At 37.8% G+C, this 17,711-nt stretch overlaps 2 protein-coding genes and 1 non-coding gene across 3 annotated transcripts; 1 reads left to right on the top strand and 2 right to left on the bottom strand.

Annotated features, from left to right (window-relative positions):
* Window positions 1-396: 396 nt before the first annotated feature.
* LOC131780618 (uncharacterized protein CXorf65 homolog) lies at window positions 397-2,243 on the bottom strand. The gene is made up of 5 exons (XM_059097265.2): window positions 2,040-2,243; window positions 1,847-1,933; window positions 1,642-1,758; window positions 936-1,010; window positions 397-691 (listed from the first exon to the last, which is right to left on the bottom strand). The coding sequence occupies exons 1-5, from the start codon at window positions 2,062-2,064 to the stop codon at window positions 486-488; spliced, it is 510 nt and encodes a 169-aa protein (XP_058953248.1). The 5' UTR covers window positions 2,065-2,243; the 3' UTR covers window positions 397-485.
* Window positions 2,244-2,373: 130 nt separating this feature from the next.
* Window positions 2,374-10,853, bottom strand: LOC131789018 (uncharacterized). Its single transcript, XR_010717877.1, has 16 exons — window positions 10,573-10,853; window positions 10,368-10,407; window positions 10,075-10,146; window positions 9,315-9,422; window positions 9,171-9,234; window positions 8,627-8,720; window positions 8,479-8,535; window positions 8,204-8,246; window positions 7,822-7,898; window positions 7,050-7,267; window positions 6,739-6,926; window positions 5,549-6,348; window positions 5,101-5,364; window positions 4,800-4,993; window positions 4,178-4,389; window positions 2,374-3,881 (listed from the first exon to the last, which is right to left on the bottom strand). It is a non-coding gene; the product is annotated as an uncharacterized protein (transcript).
* A 108-nt stretch (window positions 10,854-10,961) lies between these two features.
* Window positions 10,962-16,062, top strand: LOC131774178 (activating signal cointegrator 1 complex subunit 1). The gene is given in 12 exon segments (XM_059090223.2): window positions 10,962-11,173; window positions 11,292-11,504; window positions 12,253-12,431; window positions 12,636-12,725; window positions 13,094-13,108; window positions 13,110-13,141; window positions 13,533-13,575; window positions 13,577-13,630; window positions 13,632-13,654; window positions 14,175-14,213; window positions 14,215-14,386; window positions 14,690-16,062. Coding segments are annotated over 12 exon segments (1,089 nt in total). The 5' UTR covers window positions 10,962-11,061; the 3' UTR covers window positions 14,807-16,062.
* The last annotated feature ends 1,649 nt before the right edge of the window (window positions 16,063-17,711 follow it).

The raw sequence follows: 17,711 nt of genomic DNA, 5'->3' as shown, positions 1-17,711 counted from the left end.
CGCATAACTCTTTGGACTCGAGATGGTTTTTTCAAAAAGTTGACAGACAGTTCCTGTATGGGAATTTGAAGCGCCATTTTTCTCGTATAGCAATTTTATGTCACAAAAATAAAATGAAGGGATTTTTACAAGAAGACCAGAGTAATTTATTCATTCAGTAATCTAGTTTTTAATTTTATCTGGTTTACTCAAATTAAGAACGTGTCAGGGGTTTGGCAAAAAAAATATTAGTGCTGGCCCATGCGAACAGAGGGCGAATTTCAAGGCCGAAGTCGTTAACTTCAAGAGAAAATTGTTGCACCAGTCCTTTCCCCCTCGTGAAGAAACGCCTCTCGTGTGACGATCAATGCGAATGTGCATCTTTTTTAGCTAGAATAATTGTCTTGCAAGTACTGTTAATAAAACTTGATTGCCTTTACGTTTTGATAGTTGTCCTGAGTTTTCATTAAATTTTTATATCAGTAGCTATTTCATTTTCTACGTCCCTATCTCATGTCTTTACTGCTTCGCTTCTGTGCCGAGGTTTTTTCTCTGGATGTTATTTTACTCCTGCCTGATGTTGATGTTAATGAAGTTTTGGTTTTTCCTTGAAGTCCGGTTTGTCTTTTAGTTAAGGGACTGTTAATTCGAACTGGTTTGGCCTGAGAATTCTTGGCGTTAAGACTGTCACTCTCGCATCTCGAAAGACGTTCTGTAAAGGAGAAAGTTAATTAAACTTGTGTTAGTTCTCTTATTTCCCTTTCGTGTTCGATCCTCCTTTACCGTTCTTGTTTTTATTCCACAAACCCAAATAAAGTTTCATGCAGGCACCACTCGAATCTCGATCATTGGATGCTAACAGAGATTTTGGCTCAAGGTCGGTTCGAGGTCGACTCACTTGCGTGAAATTTAGATTTGAACCAGGTAAGTATTAATTAAATATCGTTCTTACGTACCTAAAAATTGTGGAGTTACAATAATCATGTCATTCAGCATCGGCGTATAACTATCACCTTCAGCTTCACTTTTTTCTAAAAAAAAATTGATGGATTAAAAATACTTAAGGATCATTTCACGATCACTTCTAAGTTCTGAGAGAGTGAGGGTGAGGTAGCACAGCTAACCACGTCAGTCGTAATTGAGTTCTTTTAAGAATCCCTGTTGTTTTTTCGTATCACTGTTAATTGCAAGCTGCCACCGACCAACTTGTCAATTTGGCATTGACTCATCACAAAATTTCGTTCACTAAACGGTCACAGCATGGACAGCTGCACAAGAAAGTTTATAACTTTTTAATGCTTAAAACGATGATATGGAGAAATGTCGACTGACTTAAGAATAGCACAGGTCTATTGTTTGGGTTCACTGTTGTGGTCCTCAGTCAGTGAACACATTACTTATTCATGAAGTTTATTCAATTTAGAGAAATTTCTCGAAGTGCTTCTGGCAGTTGCTCGTAAAAGTTAATGATAAAGCAACCAGGAAAAATGATAGCATCCGAGAAGGAAAATAACGAATGAAGGAAAGTAATTATTGACTCAACAAATAGACTGAGTATTTATCAACAAAGCATAAGTTAGATAGATATTACAGATAACGAAAACAAGTTGAGCTATAAAAACTCTTGGTGAAAAGTAAACAAAGCGAGATGTAGTAACTTACTTTCTACTCTTATCAACACCAGTGATTCTCGTTCTTTTAGTATCTCTGTAGCATAACTCATGGGGTGATTAGCTAAATACTTGAGATTTCCCGATTCATCACTCAAATCTACTGTGGCTAAAAGAAAGCAATCAACTTAATATCGGGTTAGCGCGGTAATTTAGGCATTCACAAGCTACTTGATGAAAATTCTTAGGGATCTTACCATCTTTTGTGCAGTTGCAGCGTCGTTTGATATCCTCTAATAGAATGTTTGTCCGACAGTTTGGATTAAAGATAGATTCTTCGCCGTCTGCAAGAGATGTAAATCGGTTTTATTTCGTGGGCTATTGTGTTCAAAGCAAAATAATCGGTACTAAAGGAAAACTCATATTAGATACATGACTCGGACAACTTACCACCATAACGGACCGTAATAAACATTTCCTCACAGCACCACAACTTCTTTCTTAAAAGCGGAGGTTTCAGAGCACAACTTGCTGTTTAGTTGTTAGTGTCTCGCTGATCTATTACTTGCATGACAGCGACTAAATTTGACAACTCTAAATGAAAATGAAACACAAAGGCGTCTCTATGAGAGACTATTGAAAACAAATCGACCGTACAATCCAATGAAATGGCAGATGTACTGAGACACAATAAAGTGCACTATTTATAATGGATTTACACTTAGCACTTCTGTTTACAAAAGGATTTCACGCCAGCGTTGGAACAATATGAGAAGAACTTAGATAAAAGAACGCATCTTTTAATAACTTAAAATTATTCAAAGAGACAAAAGTTTATTTACTTAACTCCTACACGACAATTAAGAACATCATCTTAAATGGAGGTTCCAGTTCTCTTATCGTTGATTACCCAATGAAAATTTTGACTTACCCGTTTGATCTCAATCAATTAAACTTCGACGCCTCAATCGAATGTCACTGTTATTTAAGATGGGATAATGGGGGGGGGGGGGGGGGAGGGTCCTGCGCACGATACACGCACATCAGAAATTAGAAATAACTTATCACGAATAATTGGATAAAGAACTTTACGGTTCACGTATCACAAAAAGAAAAAAAATTACAGTTTACGGGGATTTAACTTCGTATTCTCACTGGTCACGAAAATTAAAAACACTAATTCTGCATCACGCTTAAACCCCTTTCACCCCCTCATTTGAGTGTTAATTGCTTCTTCAGAGAAATAATTTTACCAAAAAGATTGATTTCCTAATCCCAGAACTTCATTAATTTTCCACTAAAGTAAACAGTCTTTTATGGAAAAAAAATTTGGTTTATAACTTCATACCACGATTAAAGTAGTAGATAAAGGAAAGGATGAGTGAGATAGATGCACGCGCAGGTATTATCTTCGTGAGATAACGCAAACCAGGTGATAGGGTCGTTAGGGTAGAATCAAGGCATCAACCACATCAGCACACTCTTTGAATTTCCCTATGGTTTCTTTCCGACTGTCATTGAGAAATCACCGATAAATCTGGCTTCGGAGGAAAAATACTTGCTTGATAAAAACGGCGGGAATGTCTGATGGAGCCTTCCTTCCGCCTACTTGTGACTTCGATGAATTATAACACTGTTTTTAAGGAGTATTTATCTGTCAGGTGACTGACTTTATTTGGTCTATCTGGCAACGAAAACGTGGTACTCTTAACAAACAGATGCTTCAAAACAGCACAATAGTCTAAGACAAAAATATTAGATATATAATTAAGAGCTTGCAATTTGATCGATATAGGTCAAAAAGCCACGCGCTATACTTCATGTCATATCTACACAGGGTTCTCTTCGGCTCCTCAGACATTCTCAGGTTTTATTCGTATGACTTTCATCTTAGTTTATCTATTCTCTGTTTCGCTTTCATTTTGAAGTCTATTATTTTGTCTGTTCCAGTAGTTACCCATCCAAAGTCACCTTCCGTTCTATGCTTACACATCTTTCATGTCATCTTCAATAACCTGCTGACTAGACCTCTCCTCAAGTCTTCTCCGTCCCATCTCCTTCCCTTTATTATCACCCGAACCCCTCCCCTGGATAGTCCGTCTTCTGTCCTTCGTCACTATGACTTCAACTTTGGCTGCTTCATCGATCTTCCTTTGTTCTTCCTCTTCCTTCTGTTCTTCATGAAGCTGTTTCCTCCACTGGTCCTCTATGACCAGCATTAAGTGGTGGTTCATGCGGCTATCATAGTCGGGTTGAGGCTCACGTGCTGCTGTAGCCAAGAGAATCTCTTGCCTGGAAAAACATACGATTAAATAAGTTCACGGCTGAGCAGTTTATTGGGAGGCAATAACAAATTCACAGAACCAGGAGAATCAAGTAAAAGATACAGCGACGACTATCAGTCGGCAAAATTGAGAATAATGGTTTAATTCAAACACGAATAAGTAAGAATTAAGCAGAAAGTCCTCGAGATTACCACATACGCAATATACGAGGTAAAACGTGTACCGAGTCGTAACTTTAACTGTACATGTAAAAAAAAATATCCAAGACAAAAATTCATCGGACATGTTAAAAAAGCACTATACCTTAACGAAGGACGCTTGGGACCTCTCTTGACTACAGGCGCTGCTTGTCTTGACTGAGTTGTGCGTACTCGGGACCTGGAGCGAGAGCTGGGTGGTACGACTGGCGGAAGCGAAGGAAGTAAAACGGCCGACAAGCCGCCCGCAGCCCAGACAGGAAACGAAGAGTTGATGACATCGAGTGAGGGGATCTTGTTATCAAGACATGATTCAATCTACAACGAAACCAATAGAACGTAAGCATTAAACTGACAAACTCAGAATTCAGATGGCATTCTCAGTCTCAACTTCCCTTCCCTTCCCCTCTCCTTCCCACATTGAAAAAAAGAAACAAATTTCTACAGAATTTAACTGGAAGACATCGGGTGTTCAAAGTGTTTTACAGTTCAGCGAATAGACCTCCTTGTGATTGGTTCTGTTGAAATCGTGTTGGGTAAATTTAATCCAACACCCAATTGTCATGTCAGGCTGCAGTGAAAACGTTCAGAATACTCATTCTTATTTCAATTTCATTCAGAGAAAACGCTTTAAAGAACATGTCTTAAGTCAAAATGTAACCCGTAAAACATTTCCAGTGATTACCAAACAGATTTATTCCTCTCCATTCAACACTTATTCAACTCACCTGAGCTAATTTCCAGGCCTCCAAGACACGCACATCTCTCTCTTGGGAATGATGCTTCATAAGTTGATTCCAGGCCACTCCTCGTATTCCGTCTTTTGTTGCATCATCACTACACTGACGGCAAATACGCACCAGGCCCTGCACGGCTGCAAACCTGACTCTCCAACTCCAATCTTTATGAGTAGCCTGGGGACCTGTGAAGAGACAATTAATTAGAGCTTTGCATTGCTGAGGAAAAAGCAAAAATAAACGCGGAATACAGAGAAACGAAAAGTATGAACGAGTAAGAGTAAGTTCTAACCTTGATTCGCAGAAAAATTCAATTTAAGCAGATCTAGGAGTCCCAAGCCTTCACGGACCATGTCGTTTCTTTTACCATATAAGGTAACTTTCCGGTTAGCCTCACTCCCAAGCAGGGCAGTTTTCTGGATGGTGGAGCTCTGACCATTCAGACAAACTGACGTCATACAGTCTGTGTAGAGATATGCCAGTTCCCAGCGCCACCCCGTCAAGCCAGGTGGATTTGAGAATTGTGACGTGCCTGTCTTGACGCTACTAGTGTCATCTGTGAACAATGATCAACAGCTATTTGTAAGAAGCAATTAAAAAAAACTGAAACATCTCAGAAACATGCCAGAGGTTTAATGTAAACTATACGTGCCACAATGGGGGTGTATATTTCCTTTCCAAACATCGCCACGAAACCTGACTTTCTTACTAATCTAATGTAGGCCGTTTAGTTCGCTCACCTTCGTCTTCTAACTGAAGAGTAACAGAGCTACCCTGTGTCTCAGGGACACTAAATAGACTATCCTTAGTAACTGATCTCTCCATTCGTGCCGCAGGGACTCCACCCCCTGGATATGAAAACTCTGTTTGCTTGACATTAAATCGCACCGCTATGCCACCATGTGCTCGTGTGGATCCATCAGTTTTCTTTTCCAGAATTTTTGTTTGGTTTGATTTCTTTATTTGTGATTTTAGTGGTTTTTCAATCTCTTCCTCAGATTCAGAGTTGCTTTCATCTTTACCGGCAATTGTTCTCCTTGTTTTCTTGTAGGTTTTTGGCAAGTTGCTCGTCGAACTGCCACGAACAAATCCAGATCTTTCATGGTTTTCACTTTCCTCACTACTTACATCAGCGAAACTTGCCTCAGATGTGTCACTTAAAGTATCGCGTGACTTAATGCTCTCTGCTTCATCCTCTGGCTGCCTGGCTTTGTCATTTTCGAGGCCAAGGTTAGCAAAGTCACGCAATCCTTTCACAAAACTTGGAGTCTTTCTAACAGATAAGAAGCCTGAAGTTGATCGAGTTTTTTCATGATTTAACTTGAAACCATCGTCATGTAGATCTGGGCCTGATAAGGACTGGTGTCCAGTTAATGTCGACAAACAGTTGTTGCAAACGTGAATGTGACGCGCATGCGCGTCTGATATCTCTGCCGGTTTGGTAAACATACCAGCGGCTAAGGCTTGAAAAGTGCGCAGAACAGTAATATCACGTTTAGACACTTCCGTGAGTACTTGAAAAGCGCAGCAGACGTCCATCCTACAATGATACAAGAGAGAGCTTAGTAAGAGGCGAGTACAACATAAATGTGTACACAGAGAAATGATAGGATTATGGTTAACTGCCTCATACACTGCAAAATTTATGTTATCAAGTAGAAAAACCTTTTCGTCCTGGTTTGGTTGCCAAACCAGGAAAATTCAAAACAAATTAACCCTCTATAGGGCAACATTTATAAAACAGAAAAATAGGTACAATGTAACAAAATCAAAAATAAGGCAATCCATGACAAGAACTGCATTTATATCTCTCAAGATAAGAAAGAAATCATCAAAGATAATAAACACTACTGTGTTCTTAACTATTTTGACAAATATTTTTAAATCAGGAGTTATGCCTAATCTAATTGTATGAGGTCACCTAACATACCATAACTCTGTATTCAGGCCTGTTCCACACATGCTCAGTCCCTCTAAAGCCTGTCTCAACCCAGTACCTCTATGCATGATGCTCCTCCATATATCCAGAGCATGCCAGAGGGTTGGTGACAAGTCATGAATTGTACTAGCTGCTGCTGGGCTGTGAGGGGGGCTGATAGACACAGCCTCATGGAACTCCTGCAAAAGAAAAAAAACAAAACAAAACAAAACACACACACAGTATAATCAATTTAACACACCCATCAAAACATCATTACAAGTATATGAAATATCCAAGAAGTTAGGACTTTGGACTCATACCATATCTCCACTACCCTGTTCTTCTTCCTCTTCCTCCAGTAACAAGGGAGCCCCATTCTCCCTCCCTCAGTGGCATTCCCTACAGGTACTGCTGTTGCCCCTTGTTCACCCTGGTTTGTGGTCTTTGTTTTGGTTGTTGCTCCTGTGTCTGCTGTAGTCTCCACAGCTAAAGATTCCTTTTGATTAGGATCCTCACAACCAGTGCAAATAAGATGGCCCTGAAAAAGGCAAGAGAAATATCAATGTCAAAAAGAAAACAAATAAAGGCCCAGATAACTGTTTCGCTTATTTTTTTTTATTTTTTCTTTCATCATAGTGGACATTCCCTCTTAAAATCTTCTGATATTCAAATTTTAAAAAGTTTTGTGCAGGATTTCATCAACTTATGTAATGAGGGTGACAAGACCATGGATGCCTGAAAGTTTCCAATGTTCAGAGCAATTTTGAGCTCAATATAACTTCAAAAATTATAAAAATACTGCTGAAGGTGTGTGCACTTGTCTAAGTGTATATATGCACTCTCTATGCTGATTAACCAGTGATAGATTTTGGTACCAATGTCACTTCTTCTGGCAGAAATAATCTTAATTGAAAAATTTAACCCTATGTGAACAGCAAATGCTAAATTACACAAATTAATTCACCATGTTTGTCTTCACTATGTTTTGTTACTTTTCTTACTCAGTAGTCCAGCTGGCGCACATTCAATGATTTTCAAGAGCGTACAATGTTTGTGTGTCCCCCCTTAACTGTTACTGAAACTACTGCTCACCACTTCTTTTATGTATCTGACTGCAAGCAAAACACCTGGAAATGATTTGTAAGCCTCCTCGTGTTCCTCTGGAAACCCTGTAAAGTCACAGTGGTTCATTTAACCCTTTAAGTGAGCAGGACAGAGTTCCTCCTTACAATATCAATGTAATATTAAGCAGGCAAGTCATGAAAATAAAGATATTAATATATCAGTTGGAGGATTATTGAACAAATATAATTATTAAAAGAATTGTACAGCACACAGTAAGAAGTACTAATGAGGGCTTGGGAGTGAAAGGGTGAAGGAAAATAAAAGTGGTTAATGAAGAGTTTGTATATGCTGATCTGGTCTGACTGGAGACAGAGTTCTACTTAAAACTTGGCTTTAAGCAATTCATCACCTGAGAGATATTGGAGTAAGGAGTGCTTTTCATCCTGATATTCCTATTGAGGAACACACAAGTCATGAATTAATTTTTAAACCTAACTATTTAAATTAAAGTTATGATATAATGGAGCTCTGGTATTAGTATTAATTCACATACAAGACTAAAAAAAAAAATGAAAAATAAATAAAAGTAATAATATTCAAACTATGCAAATATCCAAACCGTCCTAGAAGAGATTTTTCCAGATCTGATTCAACTGTCTTGATGATAAAAGTCTTAAACAGTACCTTGAGTTCTTGTGTCATGTTGTGATAATACAGTCTCAAAAAAGCCAGATGACCCATCTGAAACAAGAGGAATTCAAGTTAATGCACAGTCACCCAACTGCTTGAAGGGGCCAGCCAAGAGAGCAAAATATCTACCATAAATACACACCCTGATGAGTTTTAACTCAGCTGTCCTCAAGCATGACTGAGTTATTCCACACTTTCTCAACCAATGAAGACAACTTTTTGCAAGATAAAACAAGCTGAAAAGAGAAAAGCAAATAAACATGCACACTGTTTTTGAGTGACACCACAGGTTTTTTTTTGATTCACAACACTGGAATACTTGAAATTAAATTTAGTGCCCAAGCTGTGAATTAATCAAAACAGTGATTGTCTTAATGAATATCATAACTTTCAATTTATTGGAATCTTAAAAAAGGTTAAAACTTGTGGCACAAAATGCTGTGATTTGTTCACTTGTGAGAAAGCAACATTTCTATTTCATTATACTAACTGGGAATGGATGAAATACTGGAATATATTACTGATTATTTATTAGATTCTATGGGGATTTGCCAGACCTGGTTCAATTGTATCCTACAGTGTATATGTTTGTGATGTTTTCCAGAGACATAAAGAATTCATAATCATAGCTTTTGAAAGGCAAATATCAATACTTGAACCTTACAATCACTACAACTGTTACAAACCTAGGAAGCTGATCTGCAGCTGGAGGAGCATGACCGAGAGAAGTGATCAGCAATTCTAGAGATTCTGTAATCAGAAGTGAACAACATATGAATCAGTGCTGCATATAAATGCGTGAACAGCTGTTGAAGCATATCCTATCTTACCTTCTTGTACTTGTTGGTTTGAACATTGTGCTAATAGTCCCAATTCTGTCCATGATTTAGCTAAATCAACATGGTCTCCTTTCCCCCAGCCATGATACCAGCTCTTCTCTACAAGTGCAACAAGAAACAGTGGTTTATTTATCTATCATTTACACAGAGCAGTCAAAGGTACATCAATGACCCATGTCTATCAAGAAAATTAGGTCCTTTCTAATTTAAAGCTATTGTATCACACCTCAATACCTCAACAATTTTAATTAATGCTACCAAAAGACTATGATTGAAATAACATTGAGCACCCTCTCTTACAGCTGATGTACAGTGCTAATTCTCCCATACACTCAGTCTGACATTTTTCTTTTAAGAGAAATATGTAAAATCTCTGCTTGGTAAAATTATGTGCAGTGTTAGTAAGACAAACTATTTGTGTTGCTTCTCTCTTGATGCTGTGCAATTTTAAGGCTTGGGTGCTATTTTGGACTAGCTGACCACTTCCTTCAACTTCATGCCATGGGAAGATGTGCAGATAAATTACAACCATCGACTGAACAAAATGAGTTTCTACAAATCAGAACTGTGATTGAGTATGCCACCATTCCATGTTTCTAGGTTTAATTATACTGTGGATTTTGTTATGCCATGACAAAAGTATCCACTCCTAAGCTACATTGAATGCACTTTACTAATCCATGATTATTACTAGTTTTCAAAAAGTATTCCATTTTGAACTCATTTGTCTCCTTTTTATCTTGATACCTACTTTGGCTCGTGATATCATTTTGAGGGCAAATCCTTCAAGTTCTTTCCTATCTTCTTCATTACTGTCATTGAACTGAAAAATAATAGGACATGCTACCTTTAAGTAACACTTTCAGTTATCAAGCAGCAGACTTGCTATGTATCTCACTATCTATGGAGTACCGTAACCTCCTATGTCAGTGAAGTATTGAGAGTTCAAGTTTAATCTCTGATGCCCGTAACAAAGGTTATCAATAATTGTCTTTCAATTAAATTTTTATCAGGTTCTTCAAACGAGCAGGAAAAGTCACTTACCTTGGCAATAAAATCTTCTGTCACTTCATAAGGGAACCTTCTGTTAATAAAAAATATATATATATAATTCGTTTAGTTACTATATTAAGTTAAGTACAAGTATTCGTCGGTCTCATGTATGGAAAATACCATAACACCTCAGGCTGCCCAAGCATAATTTCGATATGCATAGAAATTACAAATACATATTAAGTAATATCTTCACCTTGTCCTAGAGAAAGTGCGTGGTGGTTCAGTGGCAAGTGATTTCTTAGCAAGTCTATCCTCCAAAGCTAGACGCTGAGTGTGTGAGATGATCCCAAATTTGTGGACAACTGGCACACGTTCAACAGGCATTTTTTATCAGAGTCTGTTATTTCAAAATTATAAATTCTACTTGAAACATTTTCAATGGCCAAAAAGAACGTTTGAAGAGAATTTAGGCCGTGGTACTCTTCATAACGTCGTTGTTTTGAATCTCATTCCTCTATAGAGCCTCTCCATGTCCTTTTCCATATGTTGCCGAGGTAACGATAATAAAGTTTTGCTTGGAACTCTGGGAATTATGCGTAGAGAGGCACTAACTCGTGCCAGTCCTCTCAGGTACAAATTTAAAATGGCGATTAAAAAGTGCTACCTCAGCTTGAACATGTACGTACTTATTCGTGCATTGATAAACTGTGGACGACGTTGATCTTCTGCTTACCTGAGAGACATGGATGTGATGAAACCAACGCTCATATATATTGGAGGACGATGCTACCGAAAAATGCCATTTGAGCAGAAAATCGAACATCATTCGGACCGTGTTCCAAAGCAACATGCAAGTACGAAAATTGAACCAGTTAAATAAAATGTTATTGGAAGCTTCATTATTAAGCTTGTTCTTCCATGATTTTCACTTGATTTTCATTGTCTTGATCTCTTGTTCTTACGATTCTTAAGGTCTTTCAGAACGGGTGGATTGGGAAGATGACGAAGCTTGCGATGTGAGTGAATCTGTTGAGAGGACAGAGCAGGGATACAGGTTATCTGTGGAAATACCAAGCTCTTTATTTAAATTTATCCTTGGAAGGAGGGCTGAAACAAAGAAGAAAATCGAAAAAGAAACTAACACACAAATAATGGTTCCAAGACAGGGAGAGGAGGGAGATATTGGTGAGCTCCAAATAGACCTTATAAACAATGCTGTCAGTACGTAGCCATTGCATCACAATTTGATTCTTCTAGTATAAGAAATGAAACTCTTCAATAGACAAGAAGTGGGAAATTTTCTGTATCATGACTTTGCGGTTATCCTTGACTTCCCCCAACCAAGGTTAACCCCTAAACTCCCATGATCAGATTGGTAATTTTCCCTTTAGCTGCTACACGTTTCCTTGTAAATTAGCAGGTAATTTAGTGTTAACAACTGGGTTGAAAACGTAAATTAGCCACTGTAAAGGGTAAAAAAGCTGACGTTTCGCTCTGACGAAGGGCTAACGCTCGAAACGTCAGCTTTTTTACCCTTTACGGTGGCTAATTTACGTTTTCAACCCAGTTGTTAACACTGAATTACCTGCTATACTCTCCCACCGACGCAGCACCACAGTTTCTTTAGAAACTTACTCCTTTATCCTTGTAAATTAGTTACGAGAGTTTGGTGATAGATCAAGAAGATAACTTCTACCTGATAAGTTTGAGTATTCTCATTACCTGTTTGCTGCATAATGTATTGATATTATCCAGAGAAGTTGCACATTGATTACTTGTAAGAGCTAAAGGGTCAAGTGAATAATGGGGAAGATCTGTTGTCATTAACAACTGATGAGTTTATAACTACTGTTGATAAATTGCTAAACATTGTTTTATGATTAGATTCTTCTTCTTATTTAATTCTGTTTTTTTTTTTTTTGTCTCTTTGTAGTGATAACTGGTCCCAACAGGAGTGGTGTGGTGGGAGCAAGAAGCAGGATAGAGGTGATCGCTGAATCTTCCAGACAGAAGATTCCTTTCACCCATTTTTTGTGTTTTCCTTTGTACAACAGTGACTTGGAACGGAAAATGGATGAATTTAAAGTTAAAGTGCTCAAAGATTGTTTTGAGGTAATCATCTTCTAGCTCACTAAATAATTGGTGGTAGTGTTGATGAAACTGTAAATTATTCAGTTGTCTTTGATTCTGGTGGAAGATATTTTTGAAAATCCAACTGACTCTACAAAGAAACAAATCCTTTGATGATCAACAACTGTCACAAAGGGATGTTTACTAATGCCAGAAAATAATTATGAATGATGTTGTACTTTGCAGTGTAGAGGGATTGATGCCAACATCTTTCAGCTGCCAACTAAGATTCATTTAACTGTTGGCATGCTGACCTTACTGAGTGTCAAAGAAGTGGTAAGGATTTTGAACCTTTGAATTTAACATTTTGATAACCTCTCTTGGTTAGTAAAATGCGATGATTAAGATGGATAACCAATGGACCATAGCTAGTACATTTGTCTTTTAAATTTTGTTCTTGTTTAAGCTGTTAGGGCCAAATTCCCTCTCTCCATGAAAGTTATCTTCGCTTCATGTTGGAATCATATTTTATTCAGATAACTGAATATTCTATTAGTACATTTCCTCTACAATTTTCTTAGTATTACTAACACTACTTCAAAATTGGATCCAGGATTTAAACCATACTTTAATGTTCCTTCTGAAAATATGATTTAATTCCTATACTTCTAGTTATATTACAATATATTTTACTTTATTTGTAGAAAAATGCAACAGACAATCTTGACACAGTGCTACCAAGACCTTGTTAAGTACTTATCAAACATTTCTCATGTTCTCTCATCATTCTGCAAGGGTTATTACACTTGTAAACTGATAGAAAGTGTGGTCCATCTCTTGAATGAAACAAAAAAGTCTTCAAATGTTCTGATTGGTGGCTCCTTGTTGTCTATTGTCGGCTGTCATCCTAAGTGTAGGTACAAACCAACTTGTTAAAAAAAAATGAACTGCAAATGAAAGTTGTTGGGAAAAATTCATTTAAATCAGCAGTATTGTTGTAATGTTAAGATCAGTCGTAGTACCTTAATCAATTGTATTCTTGATGAATTTAACAATGTGCACATGAAGATTTAAAATTAAAGTTTTAAGCTGGAGATACTTTTTGAATCTAATGTAGTATAAACTATTTGTTGTTGTCTGTAGCAAGTGGCTTCACAACAAGCCGGTAGTGGTTGAACTCAAAGGTTGTGGAGTGTATGAATGATGATCCTTCTGAAGTAAATGTCTTGTATGCAAAAGTGCCTTGTAAAAGACAACTCTGACAGGTAAATAAAAGGATCAGCAAACCTTACTTACACAATATTTAATCTCATGAAAACTAATCCCCAGACTCTACTTTGATAGGATTTTTATAAAAACTTTTCCTAATTTTCCATACTATTGGTGTACAATCTTACTGTTCTTTGAGATTCCAATTAACTTATGTATGTGCTGTCAACCAGTGGTAAACGTGAAAAAGGTGGATCATTAATTATTTTCAGCTTTGAAAGTTAACTTTGTGCTCTGGTCCTTTGCTAACACCAATATCAAATCTCAATTTTGCCTTGGTATTTGTTGAATATCTTATTAACCAAAAAATTACAGTTGTCTTAAGATTCAATGAGTTTTATTTAGGTATCTTTGACCCAAAATCAACTTCTTAATGTCCACCGTAGTAAGAAATTTCTCAAAATAGAAGAGCTCAAATGAACCGCTGAAAATGAAAAGATTTTTTGGGCTCTCGCCATTGGAGTTTTCCAGCTAACGTTTTTTTTTCTTTTTCTCTCTTTTGCTCTACTTAACAAGGCTCCAGCTGTTGGCTAACGCGTTGGTCGATACTTCGTGTCTGCCGGATGATGAAACGCGAATACGACCGTGTCAAGTTACATGCCACTGTAATGAATTCAAAACTTCGTGATGATGCCTATGGAGCAGAAACTTCGACCAAAAGCGGCAGAGGCGATGCGGCACCAAGATTTAAAAAGAGAATATCATTTGACGCAAGAAAAGTCATTAGAGTAGGGCATCAATTGCTCTCTAATTTTCGATAGTTATGTTTAACAAAAAAGATACATGTATGACTATTTAGTTCCATAGTCCCTCTCCGCCTTGATCAAACTGCTGTCTTTTAGGTTATTGCTTATTGATCAAGAGTTGTCTCGCTGATTTGTTACCAGTCTCTCCTTGACGCTCATAACACCCAGCTGCCGTTATGGAAAGTGGAAGCCACCGAAATACGAAACTCTTTGATGTCTTTTAATTGTTTTGACCTTCCGCTTTTTTGATGTAGTTCTAATATTCTTAATATTCCTCTTTTTCAGTCATTTGAGGACTTCAGCTTTGGTGAATATCACCTGGACACGATTCATCTTTCAACTAGGGGAGTCTTTGATTCCCAAGGACACTATGATTGTGCGACTTCTGTTCCTTTACCGTAAAATCCTTCAAGACATTATGAACATTTGACGAGGAATTTTTTGTTCTCGATTTCATCAGTTAGTTGGTTTGGTAACACTGACGTTGAAGTAGGAAAAAGTTTAAGAAAGCCACGAAGTGATTTTTTAGTGGAATCGACCGTCATGGCTCACCATAAGTTACACTGCCTAGTAATTCATGGAATGCATTTAACGAATCTTTTCTACTAACTGTCGCAATACCTATCCAAACGACACGAAAAGCGGAAAAGATTGTGACAGAATACTGGATAAATGAAAAAACATGCTTCCGTTTTTAACGTTTCTCCTGTAAAACAACTGTGAGTAGTCTTTGGAACTCACACGACTATTCCTTAGTAATATCGATACCTCGAACAAGAATCTCAGACGTGGCCAGCCAGAATTATGTTTCCAGAACTGATAATCACCGGAACTTTCGAAAAACTGGCCTTGTCAAATAGACATATAAATGGATACTTTGTAGAAATAAATGACAGCCAGAGGCTGAATTACCTATATACAATTTAACAATTGGTTCATATGTCAGCGTGCGTTCATCGAGATATGAAGCAGGAAGTTTGGAGAGCACGAAAGATGCGTAAGAGTTGCTCGAGGCGTAACCGAAAGCAACTCTAGCTTCTCGAGTGCTCTCCAAACTTCCCAAGTGCTTCATATCTCAATGAACGCACAGCTGACGTATGACCCAATTGTTTTATAACATTTTCAACCCGATGGAAAATCTTTTTCTCGAAGGATTTGTTTGCGGACGTCATGAGCGTGCACAATTGAAGAAATGTAAAATGGTTTCCGTGTTTACATAGCCTGATGTAAACACGCGGGAGGTTAGGAGAACACGAGATAAGCGTAGGAAACCACTCCGCCTCGCGTCGTGGTTTCCAGCTTATCAGAGCGCGCGTACTATTTGAATTATTTTATAAAGGAATATGAAACACGCTCGCACAATTGAATTTGATAAGACAAATTTACTAGCTATGTTATAAATAGTTGCGATAAACTGTGATACAGCACAACACAACTTAAAAGCTCTTAAAAGGTTAATGCTGTCGATTTAAGAGAAAACACAACTAAAAAACAAGACAAAACCGCGCTAAAAATCATTCCACGCTATCATTTGAACTGACTTCACTCTGCGGCAAGTAAGGACACAGCACGTAGTCAACGAACAATTAGTCTGATTTAAAATAAGGAAAACTTTTAGATACAAAATAATACGGTCTTTAGAAAGGCGGACGGATTACAAGATGTCAAAAAATCGCATACTCCTCTGGACAGCCCCACGGTGCGTCTCAACAGCGTTTGAGAGATCGATTATGAATCTAAAGAAATCAAAAACCTTTCACGAGCCGTACTCACAAGCGTTCTACTTCGGTCCAGAAAAGCAAAGTGCCAGATATGCCGCTCAAGAAACAAAACAACAAGCGACCTACCGATCGATCAGCAAAATGCTGCAAAAGGAGTACGAAGACATCGTGGGAACCGGGTCCTGTGTCTGAATGGGACCTCTGGGCGGGGTGGCACGAAGACTTTTTGAAAAGCACTCGGTTTAAACCAAGAGCCAAGAAGAATATGCCTCACGCATTCACTGCGTTCGATTTAGAAGAGCTTCCCTCTGAGGTGGCTGTTGTGGTAGAAGAGTGTATGCCGTACTATGAAACACTAGCAGCTAAAAAGATCTCACCAAAAAACAATGAACAATGCTAAAGAATCTGACTTAATCTCCCTACTGAAGAATATAAGTAATATACAATTCTGCTATTTATCAAATAGGCCTATATATTATTTTCCATATGGTTAGTTCACCGAAGAGGGGGGGGCAGTGGAAAATAAATCAAGCAAGATTTTGCTTTTCAATGTCGAAGAATTCTATAATGGAAAACTTTTTGTCCAATACATCTTTGGTCAATTACATATATTATCACGTCGGAGACAATCTTACTCGACAGTTTGACGAAGAATACATCTGCTTGTTAAGCTTTCACTAACCGTTGTTTTCAATGAACATCGTTCCCGTATATTGATCTATTTACTTGTATTTGATGTTAATTTGAATTAATGTAAATAAAAGCATTTAACATATCAAACTCTTTCCCCAGCGCGACGAACATTTGTTTTTCTCGTTTCCAGGTATACGCGACCACTAACCCCACGTAATGCGCATGCTCTTCATTGCGAATCTTGAAAATGGCAGAGAGGCCAAAGAGGGAAATAAAGAAAACAAAGCGATTTTGCAATGAATATTTAACATACACCCCCGTTAGAAAGGCGAATCCACGGAAGAAAGATAAAAAACTGTATGATATTGAGACCAGGGAGGTTGAAAAAATCAACAAGAGGTTGAAAATTCATTACGTTGGCTATAGCACATGCTTTGATGAATGGAGACTTTCGGGGCCGATGGAGGATCTAGATATTTTCCGTTTGTCGCAGCGAAAAGCTGTTCATTCCATCACTTGCTTGTGAAATAAAGAAAAAGCTTTGGTCTGGACGGCGAGAGGACCCTGATATGAACATAGACCTTAATGTTGACCAAGATGTTTTCACGGAGGGTCTTGGGGAATATATATAACGGCGTAATATGCGACTAACACAGTCTATATACCGTAAGATTTTACGCCACTAACCCAGTCGGTAGATTAATTATAATAAACTAATATATAATTAAATTATATTACTGGCGTAAAATTTACATTATATATATCACCGACTGGAAGAAATTACGCCGTTAGTTACTGGCGTAAAATCTCTTCCCAAGACCTTCGGTAGTGAGATAACGGCGTAATATGTGACTAACACAGTCTAAAGACTGTAAGATTTTACGCCACTATGTGCGTCGGTGTATATATATATGTAAGATTTTACGCTAGTAACTAACGGCGTAATTTCTTCC

The sequence above is a fragment of the Pocillopora verrucosa genome, chromosome 6, assembly GCF_036669915.1.
Source record: "Pocillopora verrucosa isolate sample1 chromosome 6, ASM3666991v2, whole genome shotgun sequence".
Classification (NCBI taxonomy): domain Eukaryota; kingdom Metazoa; phylum Cnidaria; class Anthozoa; order Scleractinia; family Pocilloporidae; genus Pocillopora; species Pocillopora verrucosa.
The sequence above is the reverse complement of the archived record's forward strand: the minus strand, read 5'-3'. Positions and strand labels throughout refer to the sequence as shown.

Coding starts and splice junctions, on each gene's coding strand:
- LOC131780618 (XM_059097265.2), bottom strand. CDS start 2,064: ATGTTTATTACGGTCCGTTATGGTG. Junction 1,934..2,039: donor TATTACGGTCCGTTATGGTG/GTAAGTTGTCCG, acceptor CATCTCTTGCAG/ACGGCGAAGAATCTATCTTT. Junction 692..935: donor TGTAACTCCACAATTTTTAG/GTACGTAAGAAC, acceptor TCTCCTTTACAG/AACGTCTTTCGAGATGCGAG.